This window comes from Pseudorasbora parva, chromosome 16 (assembly GCF_024679245.1).
Source record: "Pseudorasbora parva isolate DD20220531a chromosome 16, ASM2467924v1, whole genome shotgun sequence".
Classification (NCBI taxonomy): Eukaryota; Metazoa; Chordata; class Actinopteri; order Cypriniformes; family Gobionidae; genus Pseudorasbora; species Pseudorasbora parva.
Window position 1 is genome coordinate 16,302,780 of NC_090187.1, and position 23,395 is coordinate 16,326,174.

At 43.1% G+C, this 23,395-nt stretch overlaps 1 protein-coding gene across 1 annotated transcript; it reads right to left on the minus strand.

Annotated features, from left to right (window-relative positions):
• Window positions 1–6,639: 6,639 nt before the first annotated feature.
• On the minus strand, window positions 6,640–10,880 carry LOC137043263 (extracellular calcium-sensing receptor-like). The gene is made up of 6 exons (XM_067419457.1): window positions 10,660–10,880; window positions 10,054–10,345; window positions 8,267–9,094; window positions 7,920–8,147; window positions 7,626–7,749; window positions 6,640–7,547 (listed from the first exon to the last, which is right to left on the minus strand). The coding sequence occupies exons 1-6, from the start codon at window positions 10,878–10,880 to the stop codon at window positions 6,640–6,642; spliced, it is 2,601 nt and encodes an 866-aa protein (XP_067275558.1).
• Window positions 10,881–23,395: the final 12,515 nt, after the last annotated feature.

The window sequence follows — 23,395 nt, forward strand, 5'->3', positions numbered from 1 at the left end:
TGCTGTGGCTGCTCTCTCTTGCTGGGGCTTAAGCTGCATGGTGGCTGAAGTTTGCATCGGGCTAGCATCATTAGCATCCAGCATGGTGTTGAGATGTTCCGCTTCTCGGCTGCTGAGTCTCGGCTGCGTCGCTCTTCCGTCTTGCATTGCAGCCGTAGAACGGCTTGGACTTCTGCGCCGACCTCGATGTGTCCACAGAAGTGCCCGGAAAACTGTTTGCTTCCTGCATAGTGCTGCGGCGATCCCCATCATCTGGTCTTCAGTGCTCATGCCTCGCGATGTCATCAGGACACTGCCCAATTGGAAATATGTGGCAACAGAGCCTCTAGCGCTGGGAGAAATGTAATACATGGAGTGTGTAGCCTACTTGAGCTTACGGAGACTTCCACCATCAGCTCTGTTTCTGTTCAGTTTTCTGTGTTGGTTGATTGTTTGTGTTATTCTATATTTTTACTTGTTATTCTTTTTGTTATTTTTTCCCTTTGTTGCACTTTGAGATTCTTTGGAATAGGGATGCACGATATTATCGGCACGACATCGGAATCGGCCGATAAATGCTTAAAATATAAAAATCGGCATCGGCCGATATGAAAACATTATGCCGATATGCCTTGCCGATATGATAACGTGTTGATATGCGCCTGCAATAACTCACGTGTGCAAGGAGTGCTACAGCGATAAGACCATGTCAGCACTGCAGTCATTCTTCAAGTGAAAACAAGAAAATACATTGCATGTACAGTGATTTATATTGACTGTTTTTAAATGCTGCCTTGAATTTCTGAATGCACGTACAGAAGGACGTGACCGTCAGCAGCAGATTTGCCACGTTTTCACAACAAAACTAGCCCAAAACAAGCCCAATCGCGTCTCCCCACTCTAGCCCGTGCGGCAGCCTCCACAGCAGCAGAAGCTCCTCCAGGTCCTAGTGCCCTCCAGCTAGACGGCTATATATTTATACATGTAGTGGGTGCGCTGTTGTTACAGTAATACAATGAAAAGTAGAATACACAAATAAATTGAAGTTACTTCTTGTTCTGAATAAACAAATCAGTAATGATGTCATAAATCACAAGCATGACACTTGTAAATTAAATACTTTTATATACAGTGTATTAATCTGTAATAAAATTTTACGAAATGGATGATGAAAAATAATCCAAGGAGCTCTACAATAATTGTAGAATTAAAAGACAGTATCAATGGATGTCATGCCACCCCCACTTCATGTGCACAAACGTTAAATCCAAAAATACAATATTTAGGTTACAGCTGCATCTCGGGTGAAAAATGACTGACTTTATTGTTGTTATTTTCAGAGCTTTTAATATACTCTTATCATAAAAAGAACTTTATTAACATGTATTTATCTTCAACAAGAATCCTTTTAGTAAGGATACCTCAGAAATCTGAAACCAGAATGAAAAAAAATATTTTTTGCTCAAAATGGTGTTGTTTCCAAACAAAGGGAAAAAATAAACATATATCGGCATCGGTATCGGCATCGGCCAAACGGAGCTGAAAAATATCGGCGTATCGGATATCGGCAAAAATCCAATATCGTGCATCCCTACTTTGGAATGAAAAGTGTATTATAAATAAAATATTTTATTATTATTATTATTATTATTATTATTATTAATAAATAACAAATAACAAAACTTAGGCAACTTTTTACACTCATCTGGATGTTGAGGAACTGGCTGAGTGAGAATGTAGGAGAGGGAGGCTGCATGAGCAATCTAGAGAAACAGGAGACGCTGAAGAAATAGGACACGCTGGAGAAACAGGAGACACTGGAGAAACAGAAGCTCTGGAAAAACATCTCCCAAAAAGTCAATTAAGTTTACCTAAAACATACTTTTCAGATCCTTAAGATAACTGCCAGCAATTTTAGTCAAATCTTTCACAGCGGTGGTGTTGTGGGTGGGGCTTTCCTCCCAGCCCTCGAGCTCCACAATCACTCTCTCAGTAGGTATGTACGGTGTTGCTGGCTAATGCACTTAGACTCTGTAGGTGGTCTGTGCTCCGATGTGATGAACAAAGCCGTTCCTGACCTCCCCGGGGCCCTAAGCAAAATTCTCCCTCCCTCCTTCTCCCTCCTTTGAACAAAACAGTCAAAGAATGAGGTTCAAACAAACAATATTTATTGAATAGTATTTTCTATATAATCTTAAAATAGTACTTGCTGAAGACGGCTTTACTGTTGGTGAATCAGGCTATACTGGGTCTGTGCTAGTAGTGGCTGAGGCTGGATGTGGATCATCTGGGTGCTAGTACTGGCTGAGGCTGGATGTGGATCATCTGGGTCTGTGCTAGTAGTGGCTGAGGCTGGATGTGGATCATCTGGGTCTGTTCTAGTACTGGCTGAGGCTGGATGTGGATCATCTGGGTCTGCTAGTACTGGCTGAGGCTGGATGTGGATCATCTGGGTCTGTGCTAGAACTGGCTGAGGCTGGATGTGGATCATCTGGGTCTGTGCTAGTACTGGCTGAGGCTGGATGTGGATCATCTGGGTCTGTGCTAGTACTGGCTGAGGCTGGATGTGGATCATCTGGGTCTGTGCTAGTACTGGCAGATGATCCAGCATCTCCTTTACGTACAAACTTAAGCATAGAACCTGCAAATTATAGATAACACATTTTATAAGCAGCATCAGACCCATTCAAACTGGCTCCCCCAGATTTCCTTTTATACATTTTCAAATATAAAATATTATTTATAGTATGGCTTGGCTCTTGTAATGTTTAACAAACTAGTGATTCAGATATCAAGAATCTCTGTGAGTGATGACATCATTGTTGATATCAAGAATTCACTTTTGTGCAAGTGAACATGTAATCCCTGATATAAAAAAGACATTGTTACTAGTAAAAATTCCATACCTAATATCAAGAATTAGTAACATTTAGTAACACAAATAGTGAACATTTATTTATTGACATTAAAAATGCATAAATTGTGAATAAATAAAAGCTAAAATGGCTTGCCATAGGATGCTACTGTGTTTTATACTATGCATGTTAAAGCAATATTTGATTTATTGTTATTATGTACTGAGGGATGTGCATCCATATTGACCAGTATGTCCAGCTAATTAATATCAACATTTTACAGTCAATATAGTCTATAAATTAATAGTCAATCAATGTCAAATTGTCAATACATTTCTTTCCATCTTGCATAATTTGTGCAGTAGTTTCGAGTTGTCACTAAACATTGACTAAGACTATAATCATTGTCTTGTTTTAAATGTAGCCTATGTGCACTTATGATGAGGAGGAGGACCATCATGCCCATATATTGTTCTGTCGGTCTGGTATCCACACAGATATTTCTGATGGAAAATACACGTTTCATTTCATCCACGCGCATATGAAAGCATGTACATGCGCAACGCGGATCTTTTCCGAGCAGCAGTAAACAAACACCGTTGCCGTTTATTAAAAAATAAAAAATAAAAAATAATTTTATTTCTGAGGCACAAAGACACAGAACACAGCCCTGAAAGCGACTGGCATTAGCTAGCTAGACAGACCAAGAGATGCTTAGCCTGCCTGTCCAGCTTAGCAAGACAACAGAAGAGATGCACATCAACTAAACTTTACTGTTATTTGCTGACATCAAACTTGGAGAGGAGAGAACACAAGTTTACCTGATTGCTGTTCCTGCAATTCACTCTCGTGGTGTTTTTTCCCTCTTTTCATGGCCAGAAGGATAATTCCGCTTAATTTTATCATCAGTGTTTACAACATTGATTGACGCACTTTGACACGAGGTGGAGGCGGGGCCTTGAGTAAATTGCGGGGCCTTACGCAGCTTGCGTAGTGAGCGTATAGGGCTGTTCGGCTCTGGTGATGAAACACTACGTCCTTATCCTTGGTACGGGCTCGTCTCTCATGGGTGGCCAATCTCTGTGGTTTGCAGTGGGCTCGTGCAACATGTCCGTCAAGTCACTTGCTGCTGGTCGTGGTTGGCTGGTCTCTGGCCGTGAAGTGGGGCTGAAAATAACGTCACCTCATCCTCTGTAAGGCCAAGGGTCAGTGGGGAGTTGTTGTGTACCAGCACCCACTCCATGAATGTGGCAAAATCATCCACTGGAACTCATGCCTACAACCGGGAGTCTGGCACGCAAGATGAAAAAAGTTCTGATTGTGTGTCTCCAGAGGATTCAGGCAGAGAAGCTGAACAGAGGGAAGGTTAACAGGGAAAGGGAAAAACTCCAACTTAACAGAAAGGAAAAAGTTTGCAAAAAAGCATTTCTTCTGTCACGTCACATGTAGGAACTTAAGAACACAAGGCAAATGAAAATAACAAGTTTCTAATGCCATTTGGTCATGTGATAGTAATATGGATCTTAGTAGAATTTAAAATGATATCAAATATTTTACAAACAACTTTAAAAGCGAGTTTGCAACTAGCAAATCATGTAAATGAAACTTTTTGACATGTCTAAAAAGCTCTGACAAACTGCCCACATAGCACATAGACGGCTCTTGAGTAGGCCACTCCTGTTTGCCAGATCTGGGCCACAAGCAGGCCATAACAATGCCAAATGTCAGCCAAGAGCAAATAAATAAACCAGAACTAGACCTTATCTTAGTCACAAAATCTATGTATAATAAATATGGAGTAATTTAAGCCTTAATAACCCTTTTAACAAGCAGAATAACTGAAGGAAAGACGAGAACAGGAAAAGAGGAGCAGAAACACAAGAACTACAACTGACTTCAGCAACAGCTTTAGATGAAATCAACTGAAGATAAAAGAAGACATTAAATTAAACAATTTGAGGATTAAACAACTCCACAAACAGCATTACCAGCTTCACACATTACTAACCAGACTGACTTTATTTCTGTCAGACGAATACAGAAGCTCTTATTGAGAATTAACAGAGGTTTAACTCTAATGTGTTTAATTTAAAGTCACCATAACGGTGATCAGTGTTTCCATTAGTTGGGCTCTTTACTCTTATTATACATTTGTCTGTTTTTGGCTGCTGTGAAAGTGTGTTTGTAAAACACATCTGCAGCAGCAAAAGAACTTTAAACAAACTGACATCAGATGATTATGGTTACCTGTTGATGACAGGGTTATAATTATCTTAAAGCTCACTAATGTCATTTGATTCTAACAATTGTGATATTAATGCATTTAATAACATATATAATTTCATTATAATTCCTGTGTTACTGCAGCATCAGATCCAGCAGTATTATAATCATCAGTTAGAAGATTTTAACAAAAAAGCTAATCTACAATGACACACAGAGACATCAACAATCAGTGTATGAATCAATGGTGGCAGTCAACAAAATATTAAAAATAATCAGATCAACAAAAAGCTACTAAATGTCACAACAACAAAAAAAGCAACAAATAAAAGCAAATATTTTGAATTAAAACAATAGGACAATGTAGCTGCATAATTTATTCTGCAATGCATGGTGGGAGTTTTGTACTATGCTGGTACCCAGCATGCACTGCAGCATGAATAAATTATGCAGCTGAATTGGAATATGCCGCATTTTTGATTGTCACCATTGTTGACACGCTAATTCTTGATGTCTTTGTGTGTCATTGTAGATTACCCTCTTGTTTGTTAAAATATTCTGATTGTTATTGACTAATTCTGCAGGATTTGATGCTGCAGTAACTCAGGGGTTGTAATGAAAATCCATTAATAACACAATTGTTAGAACCAAAGGGCATCAGTAATTTTTAAGATGATTATAAAACTGTCAACAGGTAACCATCATCATCTGATGTCAGTTTGCTTAAGGTTCTTTTTCTACTGCAAATGTGTTTTGCAAACACAATTTCACATCAGCCAAATGATAATAAGAGTAAAGAGATCAACTAATGGAAACACTGATCACTGTTATGGTGACTTCAAATGAAACACATTAGAGTTAAACCTCTGTTAATTCTCAATAAGAGCTGTAGTCATCTGACAGAAATAAAGTCAATCTGGTTAGTAATGTGTGAAGCTGGTAATGCTGTTTGTGGAGTTTTAATCCTCTGATGAGATCTTCAGAGATTTAATGTCTTCTTTTATCTTCAGTTGATTTCATCTAAAGCTGTGGCTGAAGTCAGTTGTAGTTCTTGTGTTTCCGCTCCGCTCTTTTTCTGTTCTCGTCTTTCCTTCAGTAATTCTGCTTGTTAATAGGCTTATTAAGGCTGAAATGACTCCATATTTATTATACACAGATTTTGTGACTAAGATAAGGTCTAGTTCTGGTTTATTTCTTTGCTCTTGGCTGAAATGTGGCATTGCTATGGCCTGCTTGTGGCCCAGATCTGGCAAACAGGAGTGGCCTACTCAAGGACCGCCATTCATTGCAGCATGTGGGCCAGATCCATATTCCATATGTGCCAGATGAGGGCCAGATCTGGGCCGACACAATCAAGCAATTTTTTACAAAAATAAAGATATAAAGGAGGCAAACCTGCAAAGAAGACAAAACATACTTTTTCTATAGAAATAAATTAATTAACAGTGCTACCTCAGTGCAAACATAATGGATGATGATGATGATGATGATATGTTTACAGAGTTAAATCCGAAAATTACAAAGTTGTGTCAAATGTAAATTCACAATTTTAAACCATTATTTCAAACTATTTACATTTATTTTATTTAGTTTCTCTTCCCATAATGGCATTTTTAGTGTTTCTCTCTGGATGTAAAAGAATTATGTAGCACTTTGGAGCAAATATAGCTACCAGTAAACCAAAACTAGAAGCTAAAATGGCAAATATCTCCACAGCCACTGCATATTTCCCTGGTGAGCTGACATATGCTGGAACAAATGCAATCCACACAGCACAGAAGATTAGCATGCTAAAAGTTATGAACTTTGCTTCATTAAAATTATCTGGAAGATTTCTTGCCATGAAAGCTAGCAAGAAACTTACTGCTGCCAACAGGCCAATGTATGCCAGCAGCATAGAAAAACCAGCCACTGAGCCAATAGCACATTCGTATACTATTTTAGAACGGATATACTGGTTGTTTTTAAAGGGGGTTGGAGAGGCAGTTGATAGCCAGACTGCACATATCACAACCTGGAGGGCTGTTAGGACCAACACTGTGCATCTTTGTTGAACTGCTCCAAACCATTTCATTGCTCCTTTGCCCTCTGGTCGAGATGCTTTGAACACAGCTATTACCACCATAGTCTTGACCAGGATGCTGGAGATGCACAAGACAAAGCTTATGCCAAACACAGCATGTCTTAACTGACACGTCCACAACTGTGGCCGGCCAATGAAAAGCAGCACACACAGGAAACACATTTTCAATGACAACAGCAGCAGGAAGCTAAGCTCTGAATTGTTGGCGCGTACTATGGGAGTGTTACGGTGAAGAGAGAAAATGACCATCACAAGAGCACAGAAGCAGGTGCCAATCAGAGACGCAGTGGTCAGAGAGATGCCTAAAGGATCATCATAGGACAGAAACTCAACTTCTTTGGGGACACACTGATCCTTATGTGGATTGGACCAGAACTCATCTGGGCACACCGTGCACTCAATAGCATCTGTAGATAAGAAAAAGAGAGGTGCAAATTGATTTTTTTTTTATTATTATTTTTTTTTACTAACAATAATCTACTGACCTGTTGTATTAGAAATCTCTCCATCTCTGCATGGCAGGCAGTCAAAACAGCAGACAGGAAGACCCTTCCTCCGGGCTTGCCTCGTGCCTGGAGGACAGCTCTCACTGCACACAGACCTTGGAGGCTGAAAGAGATATTATCTGCTATTTTCAGCCTTTCCATTTATTTCCTATCCATTTATTATTGATTTGTTTTAGCATAGCTAAACACAAACATAGTTTTGTAAACATACTTGACTAGTATTCAAAATGCATATATGCAAAAAAGTTGACATTAACATGCAATGTTTATTACTTTTTTTGTTTCAAAGTTCCAATATATTGCATTCTCGTCCAATGTAAGCACCATCTCTGTTGCTGCCACTTTATTTACTACACCAACAGTGTAAATCCTTATTGATCCATCAGAACTCGGCTGCCAGTTTAGCACATCATAGATAGGCAGAGCATCTCCATTCTTATCGAATGACACATGATCCCCAAACCCTGTGGTGAAGTTCACTTTCTGTAGGTAGTGAACCAGCTGTACAGTTTGTAGACAGAGAGAGTATTGCATTAATACACAGCATTTATTTCGATTTTCCATCTTCAGGTTTTTTTTATACTCCTAAAGAGAATTTGCAATATACCTGTATTTCTTACCTGCCAGGGTTTCAGGTTGATTATGTCACCACATCTGTTCCCATCGAATGGACCGATCCCCTCCTCACACTGCATCAGGTCATGAAGTGCATGAGCTAGAGCATAAACTGCCTTATAGACATTATATCCTGCTCTCAACCCTGAAACATCAGTGTATGGTGTGTTTGTTGTGCTCAGATCCTCCTGTCCTGTACATACCCTTTGCACTTGCTCTCCATCTATTACTCTTCCCCCATTTCCAAAACTACACCTGAACATGTTTTCCCAGAAAATCCTCACTATATTATTTCTTTGATCATTGCTGGGACGAAGACGTAGCAGAAAATCATGAAGCCCCTCAATTTCTCCACGCCTTATAGCAATGCCTAGTGTGCCCCCGAGGAAGGGCAGGAAACGTGGAGTGTGGTATACAGGTGAGGTGGCCCAAGCTTCACTCGCAATCCACTGTCTGTCTGTTATGTTCTGCAACACCACCTCATCCATCAAAGGTATCAGAAAGGATGAAGTGGAAAAGACAACCACCACTCTAGCTGTAGAGGCCTGAATCATTCGAGATATACGTTGAATGTCTCTGTGGTTGTTGTCATGTGGAAGGATTTCAGAAAAAGCAACACAATGTCCAAAATACTGCATTTCCTGCTGAAAGGACTGAGCAGCATATATGCCGTAGTCATCATCACTGTAGACAAGACCAACCCAGGTCCATCCAAAATGCCTCAAGATCTGAACCATAGCCCGCACCTGGAAGGCATCACTGGGGATAGTTCTGAAGAATGAGGGGTACTTTTTCCTGTCACTCAAACAGGAGCAGGTGGCATAGTGACTAACCTAATTAGTCAAGGAAAATGGAGAGAGAGGAGACAGAGAAACAGAGTGAAGTAGGGCTAGACGATATTGCCAATAAACCTTAGCTTGGTATTTTTTGGCTGAATGATGATACAATTTTAACTACTTTTTTCTAACTGGATACAAATTTTGCATGTATTTAAAAAAAATCCGCTTATGTTGTCCTACAAACAAAATGTATACTGAAGGCTTTAAAAATAAATACAGTGAATGTAACTATGTAGTCTATGCTATATTATGTGCAAAGACAGGGTTAAACCTAATTACATTATAACATTGTAAGAACAACATTACAACCCAAAAACATATTTTAAAGCAGATATTAAAATTCACTAAGCTAAAATTGAAAATAAATAAAAACAAAAGGAACACACATTTACTCATCTGAACAAAATGTATCTTTTATCTGAATTATTTTGCTCCTATTCTAATGGGCTCCGTCTATTTGGCATGCATCATTGCTCATTCACTTAAGTAAAAATGCAGTTTAGGGGAGATATACATGGCTCATCAACTCCTGACAGCAAAATGGATATATTTGCAAGACCTCCTAACATTTACAGATGGAGAATATATCTTTAAAATGTTATTTACTGAGGAAAACACTAATTATCAAACAGCACATGTAGGCTATCAATCAGAGCATCTGATGAGGAAACCTGCTAAAACTACAAGTAATTATATCTTACCAGTTATTCTGAAGCCTGTTCAAAATAAATAACATATCGATAAATGATTTTGCCTCATTCCATATGGTTTATCATACAAACTCGATATACATAATGATCAGTGTGTTTGTATTATTTTAATTAAATTTATTTTAGTTTTGTAAAAAATAAACTGAGGACATTTGTTAAAAACACAAAAAGTAGCCCAAAAGTGCAAAAATATACACATAGTGTATTTTTTTTTTTTAACTTTTTTTTTTCATCCCATCTTACTATTGGTACTCGAAACAGCCCCAGTATATTGGAAATTGCAATGGAAGGAGTTGAACTTGGATCCCCCACAATCCCAATCACTGGAGGAGGGCCAGTGCAGTTGAGGTTGAAGTAGGACTCCTCTGTCCCACTAGCCAGGGATATGGCAGCCCGGAACGCTATTCCCAGTCTCACACAGTTGTCATAAAGATGATAACCAAGAGTGATGTTAGGCAGCAGATTGGGATTCTTATTTATTTCATTCACTGCAAAAGCCATGGTCTGTGCCTGCTGGAAGATTTCCATGTTAAATCTAAAATAATAATAAATAAAAAAATACAAGATTAATTATGACATGAAATATTAAAGAGATTAATAATTGAACCATTAATTAAAAGCAATAATAAAAAGAAAATACAGTTGAGCTCAATCACTCATGGAGCCCTCCCTGTTGTGCATACTGGGTAAATATCAATATCGATTATTTGAAAAAGCAGAATTATATATATATATAACATCTTCAATCTATAGGTTTTATATATATATATATATATATATATATATATATATATATATATATATATATATATATATATAGTTTTTAAGTCATTCTGGCCCTAGACTTACTTTTCACAATATGGTGGCTCTGGCTCAGTTTTGAAGCTCAGTTCTGGGAACACTGTAAAAAAGTGAACATGAAACAGGCCTCCAAGTATAACATCTCCATCCTGGTACATTCCATTTAATTTGAAGCGTCCCTGGAGCTGACAGGTGCCTGATCTGAGGATTGAACCTGCAGAGATAAAGTTAAAGAACAGGTAAAGAGAAATATACAGTGTGATCCACATCTCTCTCTCTCCTCTCTCTCTCTGACCCACTCTACAAATTTATGATGAAGTTTGTATGGGGTGTTGCTTTAAAAGAGCAGATGATGCCAAGTGAGCATCCCCCAAAAAGAAAAAAAAGGATATCATCCTCCCAACATGTTTGGATAAAGGGCATCTTATGCATGCACAGAGAATTGCTGTTCAGAGCAATTGTCTAAAGGCTTTTTTTCTTAAATATGCTGAGCAGATTAAAAACGGCTTATACTAAGAATCAATTAAGTTTTCTACTTGCAATTTTATTTTACTTTATGTCCTGTAGATGTCAGTCATGCATCTGACTGTGACAAAAAAAATATTCTGGTGTTACTAATAAATTAATGGATGGACTAAGGTATGAGGAATGTTATTAATCAGCTGTTCCCCTCATTACCCCGTATGGGTTTAGGATTTGTTGTAGAGCGGGAATAGTTTCACGGAATCGCCGAAAATTTCGTGATGGGTTCACAGAAGTGATGCCTATGTAAGTTAATGACAGTCAGCATCCGTGTTCCACATACGGATCCCCAACACACATTTAATTATTTGCATTTGTAATAGTAGACATGATTTTATGAACAGAGGTGTCAAAAGTACTCGCATTCATTACTCAAGTGGAAGTATAGATACTAGGGTTTAAAAATACTTCTGTAGAAGTTGAAGTATCACTGATCAACTTGAAGAACCTGAAAGTTTTAACAATGATGCAGAACAAAGTGATAATTTCTGCAGTGATCAAGTGAAAGACAACTTCACAGAGAGTCTTGCTCAGTTTTACTTGGGTTTATAGGCAAAATATTTGGTCCCAGCCTCCACAATAACAGAAATGGCAAATGAAATGAGAACTATAAGTGATATTCAACAGGAATATACTGTGGATGCACTAGCCCGTGAACTGGGGCAGTATGGTGTTCCAAAGGAGACTGTAACATCTCTTGGGAATAGTGTATACGAGCAGAGCCCTATGCACAAGGCATTACATGAAAAGGGTCATTTAACTACGCAACACAAGAGGCTGAAATATTACAAGTCACACTATGACTATGTTGAACCTGTTGAAGTCTTTCTTGGACGCAATCGCAGTGGCCAGAAGAGGCACTATCATTACATCCCAATACAGGAAACCCTCAAAGTAATTCTGAAACAGCAAGGTTTAGATCAGCACAGTCCTAGTTCAAATTCTGAAGATGATGTACTCTATGATGTCACTGATGAGTGGGCCATCAAATCCAAAGTCATGTTTTCCTCAGACCCAGACAGTTTAAAGGTAATGCTCTTTCAGGATGCTTTTGAGGTGGCTAATCCACTCGGATCTTCCAAGACAAAGCATAAAGTATTGGCTGTCTACTTCACACTTGGAAATTTTCATCCACACTAATGATCAACTGTTGATCAGATACAGTTGGCATTACTCTGTGTAGAGAAAGATTGCAAATACTTTGGAATGGATAAGATTTTCAATAAGCTAGTCTCAGACTTCTGTGAGCTAGAGGAAAGGGGCATATCTTTCAATGGAAATATAAAGGCACTGTTGCGTGCATAATGGGAGATAATCTGGGCTCCCACATGATTGGTGGCTTTACAGAAAATTTCAGCACACCTCTCACAGTTTTCACTCATAGAAATCCAGCTGATCATAATGAGACTGTGCGGTTTCTGGAAAGTAACGATGAAGTACACCCTCATCATGGTGTGAAATGTGACAGCGTTTTCAACAAACTATCCAACTTTCATGTGTGTCAGCCAGGCTTACCAGCTTGTTTAGCTCATGATCTGTTTGAGAGGGTAGTAGATTGTGATTTGGCATTGTTTTTGCAGTTCTTAATCAGAACACAAAAGTGGTTCAGTTATGAGGTTCTTAATGAAAGAATCAAATAATTTCCTGGTGAAAGCAGCGACAAGCTAAACACTATTCCCACTACAGGAGCAAGGCTTGGAGGGCATGCAGCCCAAAATAGGTGGCTTTTGAGATTTTTGCCTGTTTTGGTGCATGACACAATTGAAGATGCTGATAATGAAGTATGGGGACTGGTACTACTTCTGAGGGAGCTTGTTGAATTTGTCTGTGCACCTCGGCTCTCGGAGTTACAGATTACTTTCATGAAGGGACTGATTGAACTGTATGTGGAATTGACACAAGAGTTATTTCCAAGAGTTCAACTTAGACCGAAACACCACTATCTGCTTCACTGCAGACTTGACTTTACAATTTGGCCCACTCATATATACTTGGACAATGAGCTTTGAATCAAAACATTCTTATTTTAAAAGGTGCATTAGGGCAAGTAAGAACTTCATAAATGTAACCAAGTCTCTGGCTGAACGGCACCAGTTGCTTCAGGCTTATCAGTCTTGTGGTACCTTGTTTAGACCCCAGGTTTAGGACATTGAGACCAATGTATTAATTGATTCGTAACAATCGTGATGTGTTTAATTTATGGAGATGTGTGTCATGTCATCCATAGATTCACAAGCTCCACCGCAGTTCAACAGGCTTGGCCCCTCATCAACACCTGAGCCACAGATGTTTCAGCTGCCCTCAACACCACCTGAGACAGTCGACTCCCCATCCCAAGCCACATATTCTGTATTATGCCACAAGTTTCCCTCAAAAGTCATGGATGACTTGCGTGAAAACAAGTACATAATGGGGAAAGACCGACGAGAGATGGTTCGGATCATCGCTGAAGATTACCTCTACAAACACCCAGGAAGAGCTGGTAGACAAAAGCTGAGGGAACTCGCCAGTATGATTGTAGCACAATATTCTGCCTCCTTCAAGCTGACAGAGCCGTTTTGGAAACAAACCTTTTGCAAAAGATGGTTCTGAAACGTCCCCGGTTACGACTGTAACCTTAGTTCCCTGAGAACAGGGAACGAGACGCTGCGTCAGCTGACGCTATGGGGAACGCCTCCAGCGTGACCGGTGTCTGAGCTACTATCAAATCACAGCAATCCTATTGACCGGCGACAGCCTATGATGTCATCAAGGTGCGACCAGGAAGTATATAAGGGCGCCTTGCAAACATGACACCAGCTTCTTCGTCTGGAGGGACTGTTCGCAGGCAGGCCCCGAGGCATGGCAAAAGTGACGCAGCGTCTCGTTCCCTATTCTCAGGGAACTAAGGTTACAGTCGTAACCGGGGACGTTCCCTTTCGAAAGGGAACTCGAGCTGCGTCAGCTGACGCTATGGGGAACGATATACCCACGCCGCCATGCCGAGGGGAGTGCATGCCTACTGGCAGTGACAACTGTCAGGACAAGCAAATTCAACTGAAATGCCTGAACCACTCCCCCTCTGGTCACATTAGGCTGTCAGTGACAGCATTCCCTACGGTCATAGCCCGAGCCATGGCCTTGGGGCACCTTCATGTACCCTACCCCGGCCGCTCAAAGGCCTGGAACCAACCTTTTCGACAGAAGGGGTTCCTTTAAGGGAATGTGGCTAGGGGACCCGAGGGCGCCCCAGCCAGTCACTATTCGGGAAGAACTTCACCGAATGCCACCAGGGAGGCTTGACCTGGCGTCACTATGCGGGACGCTTCCGTCTGCCATCCCAGTCTGTTAACACACAGAGCCTCTGGAAACTCGCCTCTGGAGAGGCATCCAGCTGAGGGACTGCGAACTGGCAGTGTCCGCCTCAGGCCGGACCTCAGAGACGGGCTATCCTGGAGAACGCTTTCCGACCCTTGCTAGCGAGGGGAGTCAGCTGCTCGATCCTAGGATCTACCGAGCACATACATTACAGGGGTGCTTAGGAGGCCTGAGAAGGCCTACAGGCTGATCTCACAGGGAGGCCCCGAGGGGCCTACGACCAACTGACCAGGCCCAGGCGGCCGTAAGCTCACAGACAACCCTCATAAGAGGGGAGCTCTTAAGCCTGCCTGGTAGGTACCATGCTGTAGGCAACCTATGCAGGTCCCTGTCCTGTAGGGACCGCATAGCAGCAGTGTAAACTCGTCGTGCTAGAGTATGTGCCCGCCATCAGGTGCTGCCGGATAGGACCGAAGCCTGATGGCAGGAACCACTAGCTGTCAGCTTGAGCCAGTTATGTGTCTCCGTCCAAGGAACTCGTTCCCCCAGGGAGGCCCCGCAGGGCCTACTACTTGCCAGGCTACTCATAGCCGGCACTGAGGCCGGGGAACGACCTCAGGGAGGCCATGCTAGCCGCCCTGGCTAGCAACCATGCTCACTGTCATAGGAACCGGGAACCGGGGCTCACCCTTCGGGAGGCCTAGCGAGGCCTAATCCCTGTCCCCCAGTGGCCGAGGCCCTGGACCAGGCCCTCAGGGGAAGCCAGATGAGGCCTGGTGAGGCCTGCTACCTGCCATCTGGTGACTGGAGCCCAGGAACACCCCCTCAGGGGAGGCCAGAGGAGGCCTGCTGTACCTCAGCAGGCCCTCAGGGAGGCCTGAAGAGGCCTACTACCTGTTATCCAGCGCTAGTTCCCTGGAGTACCCCCTCAGGGGAAGCCAGATGAGGCCTGCTGCATCCCAGCAGGCCCTCAGGGAGGCCCCGCGAGGCCTACTACCTGTCATCCAGTGACTGAAGCCCAGGAACAACCCCTTGGGGGAAGCCAGACGAAGCTTACTGCTACCACAGCAGGCCCTCAGGGAGGCCTGGTGAGGCCTACTACCTGCCGTCTAACACCTGAAGCACGGGAATACCCCCTCAAGGGAAGCCCGGCAAGGCCTGCTGCACCCCAGCAGGCCCTCAGGGAGGCTTAGGGAGGCCTACTAACTGGGCTTGTAGCCATGCCAGCGACGAATGCTCGCTGGCAGGTTGGATGAATGCTGGCCGCTCCAAGTCAGGCTGACAGTGGCTGTCTGCTTGGCTGACAAAGACCTAGACATCCAATTACCACCTGGGGACTCACCCCAGGGAGGCCATGATGGGCCTGCTTGTCGACGAGGTACTGCTGAAGCCGACATCGTCGGGGATATTCCTCCCAGGCGCACATTGGCCCGATGTCGCGACTCACCCGCAAGGAGGCCTGCTGAGGCCTCCTGCTCAGAGTCCACTGCCAGGACTGCCCAAGCTGGCTGCTCACAGCCAACAGGTAACCCATGCCCCTCCCGGGGCTGGCTTCATCCCAGAGGCTCACGGGGTCCTCCATGCGATGACGCAGTCCCATCCGGCAGTGCCTACAGACATAGCCTAAACACATTGCCAAAAGCAGTGTACTCAGCAGAAAGTACCTAGACCCTCATATCAAGGGGAGTACAACTTACGTCACCTGCGTCGGGGCGGCCGCTCTTCCTTCATGCAGCGGCCTACCGTTCACGCTAGGGCGTCACCCATGGCAATGCTTCGGCTTCCAGGGGAGCATCCGACCGAACCATCACGAAGCACGCAGGTTGCGAGTGCAGCTCAACCCGAGCCCTAAAAGGTGAAGCAGAAGACAGAGCAGAGGGCAAAAAATATTCACAAATATGCTACCCAATATTGCAAATGCCCTGCAATATTCAAACCGAGGGCCTCGGGCGATAATTACTTTCCTTCTTTGGAAAGAAATGCCCCCATCCCGAAAAAGCCTAGGCCAACAGATGCGGCGGCCCGGAGAGGGCCAGCCTACATAAGAGTATTATATGCGGCTCGGGGGAGCAAAAACACCTCAATAATACTCCGTCCAAGCCCTGCGAGGCTAGACATAAATCTGTAGTTTGTGCGTCAGCCTAAACTCACCCTCCCGTCTATGAAATTCCACGAGGGGCAACGTTGACCGCTTTACCCTGGGGTGGCTAAGAGCTTCCTGTTTGACTAGGGGAGCACACTCACCTAAAACAACAGCACATTCCCACAAGAATGAGCGGTTGCCTCAATACTGCTTCACCACACAGAGAGAAGGCAAAAACTGTTCACACAGCTGTATATACAATGACGGCTATTCTCTCCTAGCAAAGCTAGCTCTAAACATACCACATAATGGCATCTAAAAAATTGTTCTAGCCACCGGACTGGGGAACTACAGGGCCCTATGGTGTCCTCCATTGATACCGTGATCCCCAAACCCTTGGCGGGGAGCATGAAGTCTCACACAACATAAATAATAAATGTTTCCCTCACAAGGAGGACTTACCAGCTCGCCTCCTGCGCGACGATATCCACGCATAAGTTTTACTCACAGTATGCATGCTTAGGAGCGCAACCGCCTGAGGGTGCGCTTCTCACAGCCCAGCCAGGCGGGGTCTAGAGTATCATCGTCATGGCCCCACCCAGGGCCGGATGTAAGAAGCGCCTGGAGAGACAATGAAGAAGAGCAGTAAATTAGATGTAATTCTTAACTCACCCAGCTAAGGGAGGGATATTTCATTCACGCCAACAGCGTTGAACAGTGATACTATTCCTCTTCTGTGGGAGTCTGCCTCTTTGCGCCCCGCCTTTAACCGCGGGGAGCATGAGAGGCAATGTTGGCACTCAGGCCCTGTCACTGGTCCGTAGACCGTGATATCTCCCGCCTGCCTGGGACCCGGATCTCCGCGGTGTGCGGGTCCTCGGACACCACCACCCGCGCTTCTGCGACACTGGCCCTCAGGCCCTGCTATCGCTGATATGGCACACAGCTGCGCAGCGTGTCAGGGTATTTTCCCTGATTGAGATCCCTCAGCAGGTCTTCCCAGTACACTTGCAACACCGACATGGTGTAAAAGTAGCACCAGGCTGACCCGCTGCCGTGTATGCCCCGCCATCTACACTTCTTGAAACATAGTTGAAAGAAGCTCAGATGGCAGGGTTGGAGCTCTTAGTGTCCCCGCCTACCCGGATCTTTCTAGATTATTCTTAACGGCAATCCGGGGCAAGAAGACATACCCATATCCACCCATCCTCCAAACATCAGCGTTTACCACCCGCTGATGTCCGTGAATGCACTGAATATGGGTTCTTTCATACCCTCACGATCTCAGTCAGGAGATCAGGAAGGAATGGAAAAGGTTTTATGGCCGGGGAGAAATCGATTGTTCCGTTTAAACGAGCGATCTCTCCTTTAATGCTTCCGCATGACGGCCGCAGCCTGCATGCAGCACGCTCATAACAGCCATCGGCTCAGCATACACGGTCAGGATGGCCGAGAAATTTATTTCCCTTCTCACCAGCCATCCCTACGAGCATTCGTGATTAATCTCGTCAGTCGCTAGATCGCCGGAGGGAAACATCCCCTCGCGGCAATCGGCGACCCCATCTGAGGGACTGTGACGTGCATCCACGCTCAGCCTCGGCGTGAGCGGGGACCACATCACTAATCTCAGATGCAAAAACGCTCTTCCCTTAGGAAGAGCGCTAGACGAGAACGGAGCGATCTCGGATTGAAAACTTGGTTTAATAAATATAAACTCAAAATATTGTATCTGAACCACATAAAAAATGTGATGAATAATGAAAAAAGCACAATTTGGCATTTTTCACTGTGTCATCACAAATAAAACACACAATTAACCAATATGCTTACAAAATATTTTAATAATATTTGAATAAAGGTTGTTGATTCTCAAAAATGTTCATTGTATTAACTCACATTTTTAATTTCAATTAACTAAAATCTTTAATGAAACCAGGTAACTTATATATTTTTTTCAAAGCTCACGATTGGTGTGCTCACACTGTACGGGTGAAAAATGTGCAATAAAACCCCCGTGGCGAAGATAGACCATGGTGTATTATAGAGAGGTAGCCTATCAAATGATAGATAGATTAGATTCTAAATAGATAGATTACTCCTTACTATTTAAAAACATTTAGCCCGATTAAACAAGGAATTATAGGTCTATAATTATATGATTATAATGTCAGAACACTGCAATAATGTCCGTCTCAATGAAAAGAAAGAGCAAATTTATCTAAAAACAACTTGTTTAACACAAAATGGGCCTACTTCTCTTTTATTTTTTTCTCACAATATGGACCAAAATAGAAATATTAAGAAAATAAATTAAGGCAGTAGGCTACGTTATTACGAAATTCAAACAATAAATGCCGTTTTGGTGCTTGTGCAAGAAGTGAAATGGGAAGGTTTATATAAAGTTAGATTGTACGCGAGATATCGCGAGAGGGAGAAAAGGTGTAAGAGGGGAAGTGCGGGAGACATGAGAGAAGCAACGCACAAGGTAATCGGGTGGTTACTATGATGTAGAGGCACAGCAGAAAGATTGTTAAAATAAACACTGAGTTCTGAGCACAGAAGTCTTGGTCTGTCTCCTCTATCCAGTGGGCACGACAGATACAGAAATAGCCAAGAACCCATGCATTTGTAAACTCCACCTGCTTGGCCCAACGAAGGAATCCAACAGCTGGTCGAAGGAATACTGCGTGTTCGTCTTTTCGGGCGCTTCTATAAAGGACACTGTAATTTATTAAAGTGTGAAGATCCAATTTTAAATCTGACTCCATGTTTTAATTTAATCTGACTCTAATTGTATGTAGTTTCCTTGAGTTTGTTACATTTATAAATTACGGCTGATCGTATGATTAGTTGTGATTTAATTTAGATCTTTGATCTCTCTGAGTATCTCTACTTCTCACTATCTTCGTTTCATCAAGGGACCCGATATCTCTTAGAGATATGTTTCGCGAATTACATTCTCAAACACAGACGAGCCGGTTCTGATATTAGTCAGAGGATTGCAGAGTGAATATTTTACCTTTAAGTGGTTGCGTCTGCTTACTCATCTTAAAGCGTAATGGGAATAATAATCACAGGAACTGCAACTTGCTAATACAGTGATAGTCAGAAATCAGATTATCGCTAATGTGGTGCTCCATGCTCCCGCCATTGCGTCCTGCTGTTTGATCTACGCCGAGACAACGTTTGCGGAAATACCAGACTCCGTTTGATCGTACTAAAAGAAGCGGCCTTAGAATAATACAAGATTAATCAAAGTTCATGTTTATTTAGCCAGGCAAAATCATCAAAATATAGTCAAATTAAAAGACAATGATACACAACTGATCAGCATACAATGTTACTCAAGTATAAAATAGTATATACATAGTTTCAAAGAGTCATCATTTACCTGGCTTCTAGAAACACACGGGAACAGTGTGGGAAGTTCTGATTACAGATGCTTCCTTGAGCGGTTTGCTCCTTTCCCTTAAATACTCCCCCAGATCAAAGAACAATAAACATTTAGCACCCAAATATTTATGCAGATCTTGGTTCTTTTCTCAGACCCAAATGGTCCCACCTATCCTGGAGGCCTGACAGCAAATGTTTATCAAAAGATCTTTATGAGCATCTCCTACACCAGAGGAACAAACCCGGTTGTCCTTCTTTTACGACCTGTTTTACTAGAGCTGGAATGTCACCAGTTCCCCTGATGTGAGAATGAAACCTGTTTACCAATCACACCAAAAGTATTTGTATTGACCATACAGAAACAGCTTGTGGCAGTATCTGTGATATTTGCATGTGACCCAGAGGGTGAGAGGGTCATATCTCGGCAGGGGTGAGGAAATAGGATTGGGCCAGGTGCAGTCTTGTTTACTCTTGCATTCAGATAGTGAAGTTTTATTGTCTTTATTGTCTTTATTGCAGCTTTAATCCCTTTAGTTTGTTCTCAGGTGAAATCCATTCTTACACATAAATACTCGGTAAGCACGGATTCATTGAGACAGACAAATACGAGTATTACACTGGTGGCAGCGCTGGTTGGCTATTATCTTTGTTTTCTGTATGGACATCGCTGTTGGACTCTGAACAACGTAATATAACCACATCAACCTGCAGGCACATTTATATTGTCCATGATAGTATTTTTCGTGCTATATTTTTGCAAGTTCGGATTACGTGCAATTATTATAATTTTTTTTTTGCTGTTTGTTTTTACCACTCGCCGTTGCTCGCTCACAAAATGGCGGATGATGAGAATATCGTGGAGCTGCCACAACCACATAAGGCTATGGCTGGTACAAATTTGCATGTGCCCTTCAGAATTGATCTTCCTGCTCCCTTTTCGGGCGATAACGCTGAACCATTCGGCTCGTGGATAGAGAGATTTTAAGTTGCACTTAATGTTTCTGCCATACCACCAGATAAAGCTAAACTTCTTCCTGCCAAGCTTACGGGACCTGCATTTGCATATTGGCAGTCTCTCTCCCCTGCTGTTAAAGCGGACTATGATCTGACTAAGGCCAGTTTAGGTGCTGTTTTTGGACGTGCAACATTTTTAGCCACATTCCAAACGCATTAGAATGCTCGCCCCCGTAAACCTCAAGAGCCTCTCGAAGTTTATGCAGCTGAGCTCACCAACTTAGTGACGGAAGCTTTTTCTCAGTATGATGTCACTGCTCAGAATTGTGAGATTTTTCGTAGATTTGTTACTGGTTTAGATCCTGCACTGCAATTGAAAATACATGAGCATGGAGCAGTGACTTTGGACAATGCTTTAAAAATAGCCAGTCAATGTGAACGTGCACAGTTGGCCATCAGCATAGCCAATCCAACAGCTATCATGCCAGTGACTGTGCATCAGCAACCCTCATCTGCCACAGCGACACCAGTGGCCGTCGCAGATCTGGCGTCGGCTATTGCTGACCTTCGGATGGACCTCCATACTTTACGCTAGTAAACGGCGGACTGACGAGCGTCTGGATTTACTCTCACAACAGATCACCAACCTGCAACACAAGGTGACAGAAACTACACACGCCTGTGCAGCTGTTGACTACAATATGATGCCACGGATTCACCAGCCTAAGTGGGACAGCCATCACCATTGTTGTCAGGACTGCCGCCGCCCAGCACAGCACCTACAGAGAGAACGACAGCAACAACCCTATGATGACTACAGCTCCTCGCAACGCCGCCACTCTACTCATGATCACGCTGCATCTTACCAAGACCCCCGTCATCGGAGTCGTCGCAGCTATTCCCCCACACCACCGTGTGGTGAGTCACATACCCACAGACAAGGCTACACAGACCCTGGAGCAGACCGCTCCCCTTCAAGACAGCGTTGACCCCATTTTGTCCATGATGACAGACCTCACGCCACTCGCTCGCCCTCCCCAAACTCACAGTACAGACATTTTAATTATCGCACCCAAAGCTCACCATCACCACCCCCACACTACAAACAACCACCACGTTCTCACACCTCCCCTACCCGTCATGTACATTTCTCTCCAGTCAAAAGAGATACAGCCCCTCCTTCGCCACATCAGGAAAATGAGTAGAAGCTGTCATTGGGGACCAAATGTCAGCAGCACACTCAGTGGTACACTCTGATGATATTCACTATACATCCACCCCACCTACACCATTCATTCAAGTTAAACTGGCTGGCACCGAAATCTACGCTCTAGTCGACACCGGTTCAGGTTTATCCCTCATTACCGACGACTGTCGTAGATCGATCCCAGCCTTGGCATCTCAACCTATTAGTAAGTCGTTCGTGTTGGCCTCCTCAGTCACAGGACGACCATTAGACATACTTGGCTCTGTAACAGCCCCTGTGCATATTGGGGACGCCACATTTTCTCACATTTTTCATGTAACACGAACAGCAACCCATCCAGTGCTTATCGGATGGGATTTCATGGTCGAACACGCAGTTACGGTTGACATACCACACAAACAGCTACGATTGCATGACACTACAGTATTACTCTCACCGCCACAGTCATTCATTCCAGTACAAAGTGCAGCGATCACTATCTACTACTATAAGGTAGCCCAATAACCAAAACGACATAACAGGCAATGCCCCTGACACCGCCGAAGTGAAAGAAAAGAAAAAACACCAACTATGTTTTAGGCTGCTCAGTCAGGTGCTCGCTTACTCAGTAGGCTACGCGCTGAATGCTCGTGGCAAAATGGCTATTGCGTTTAACAAACCAGAAATAGAAGATCCTCCAATAACCAACAGGTCTGGTGTTTGGGTGAACTTTGAATTCTCTGTAAGCTATGATGGTGTTGGCAAGAGTGATGGATTAAAAAACAACGGTATGTCGCATTTGCTGATGTTAGGCTACAGCAGCGGGAATAATTAATGTCATGTCAATCAACTCATTTACGCCGACAACAAGACAATAAAAAGGAGAAACAGACAAACTATCCCACAAACTATCCCCGCAGCATTTAGACAGACATTTCCAACTTATTCAAATGGCAAAAGACATCACCGCGGCGAGTGGTCCATTTATAGCCGCGGATATGAGACCTAACGCCAGTTTCACACATACTCCGTCTGCAGTGCGTGTGCGGTGCGTATTTTTTTCAGTAACGTTACCCATGTTAACGGATGACAGCTTTCACACTGCAGGCGGATGCTGTCCGTCAGTCCGTTCCAGGAGCGTTGCGTCTGCAGCAGTGCACGGATCGTTTTCGTACCGAGTCTATTTTTTGCTGTGCTGCGTTGCTGCATTAAAGTGATAGAACATTGTTCGCAATAAAATAAACATGTACTGATGCGGAAATCTAGTAATTTCACCACAGATGCATATCATTTAAAATATACTCTTGTTTCAAAGTCAACACATGGCTTTTTTTTCTCAAGTGCAGCAA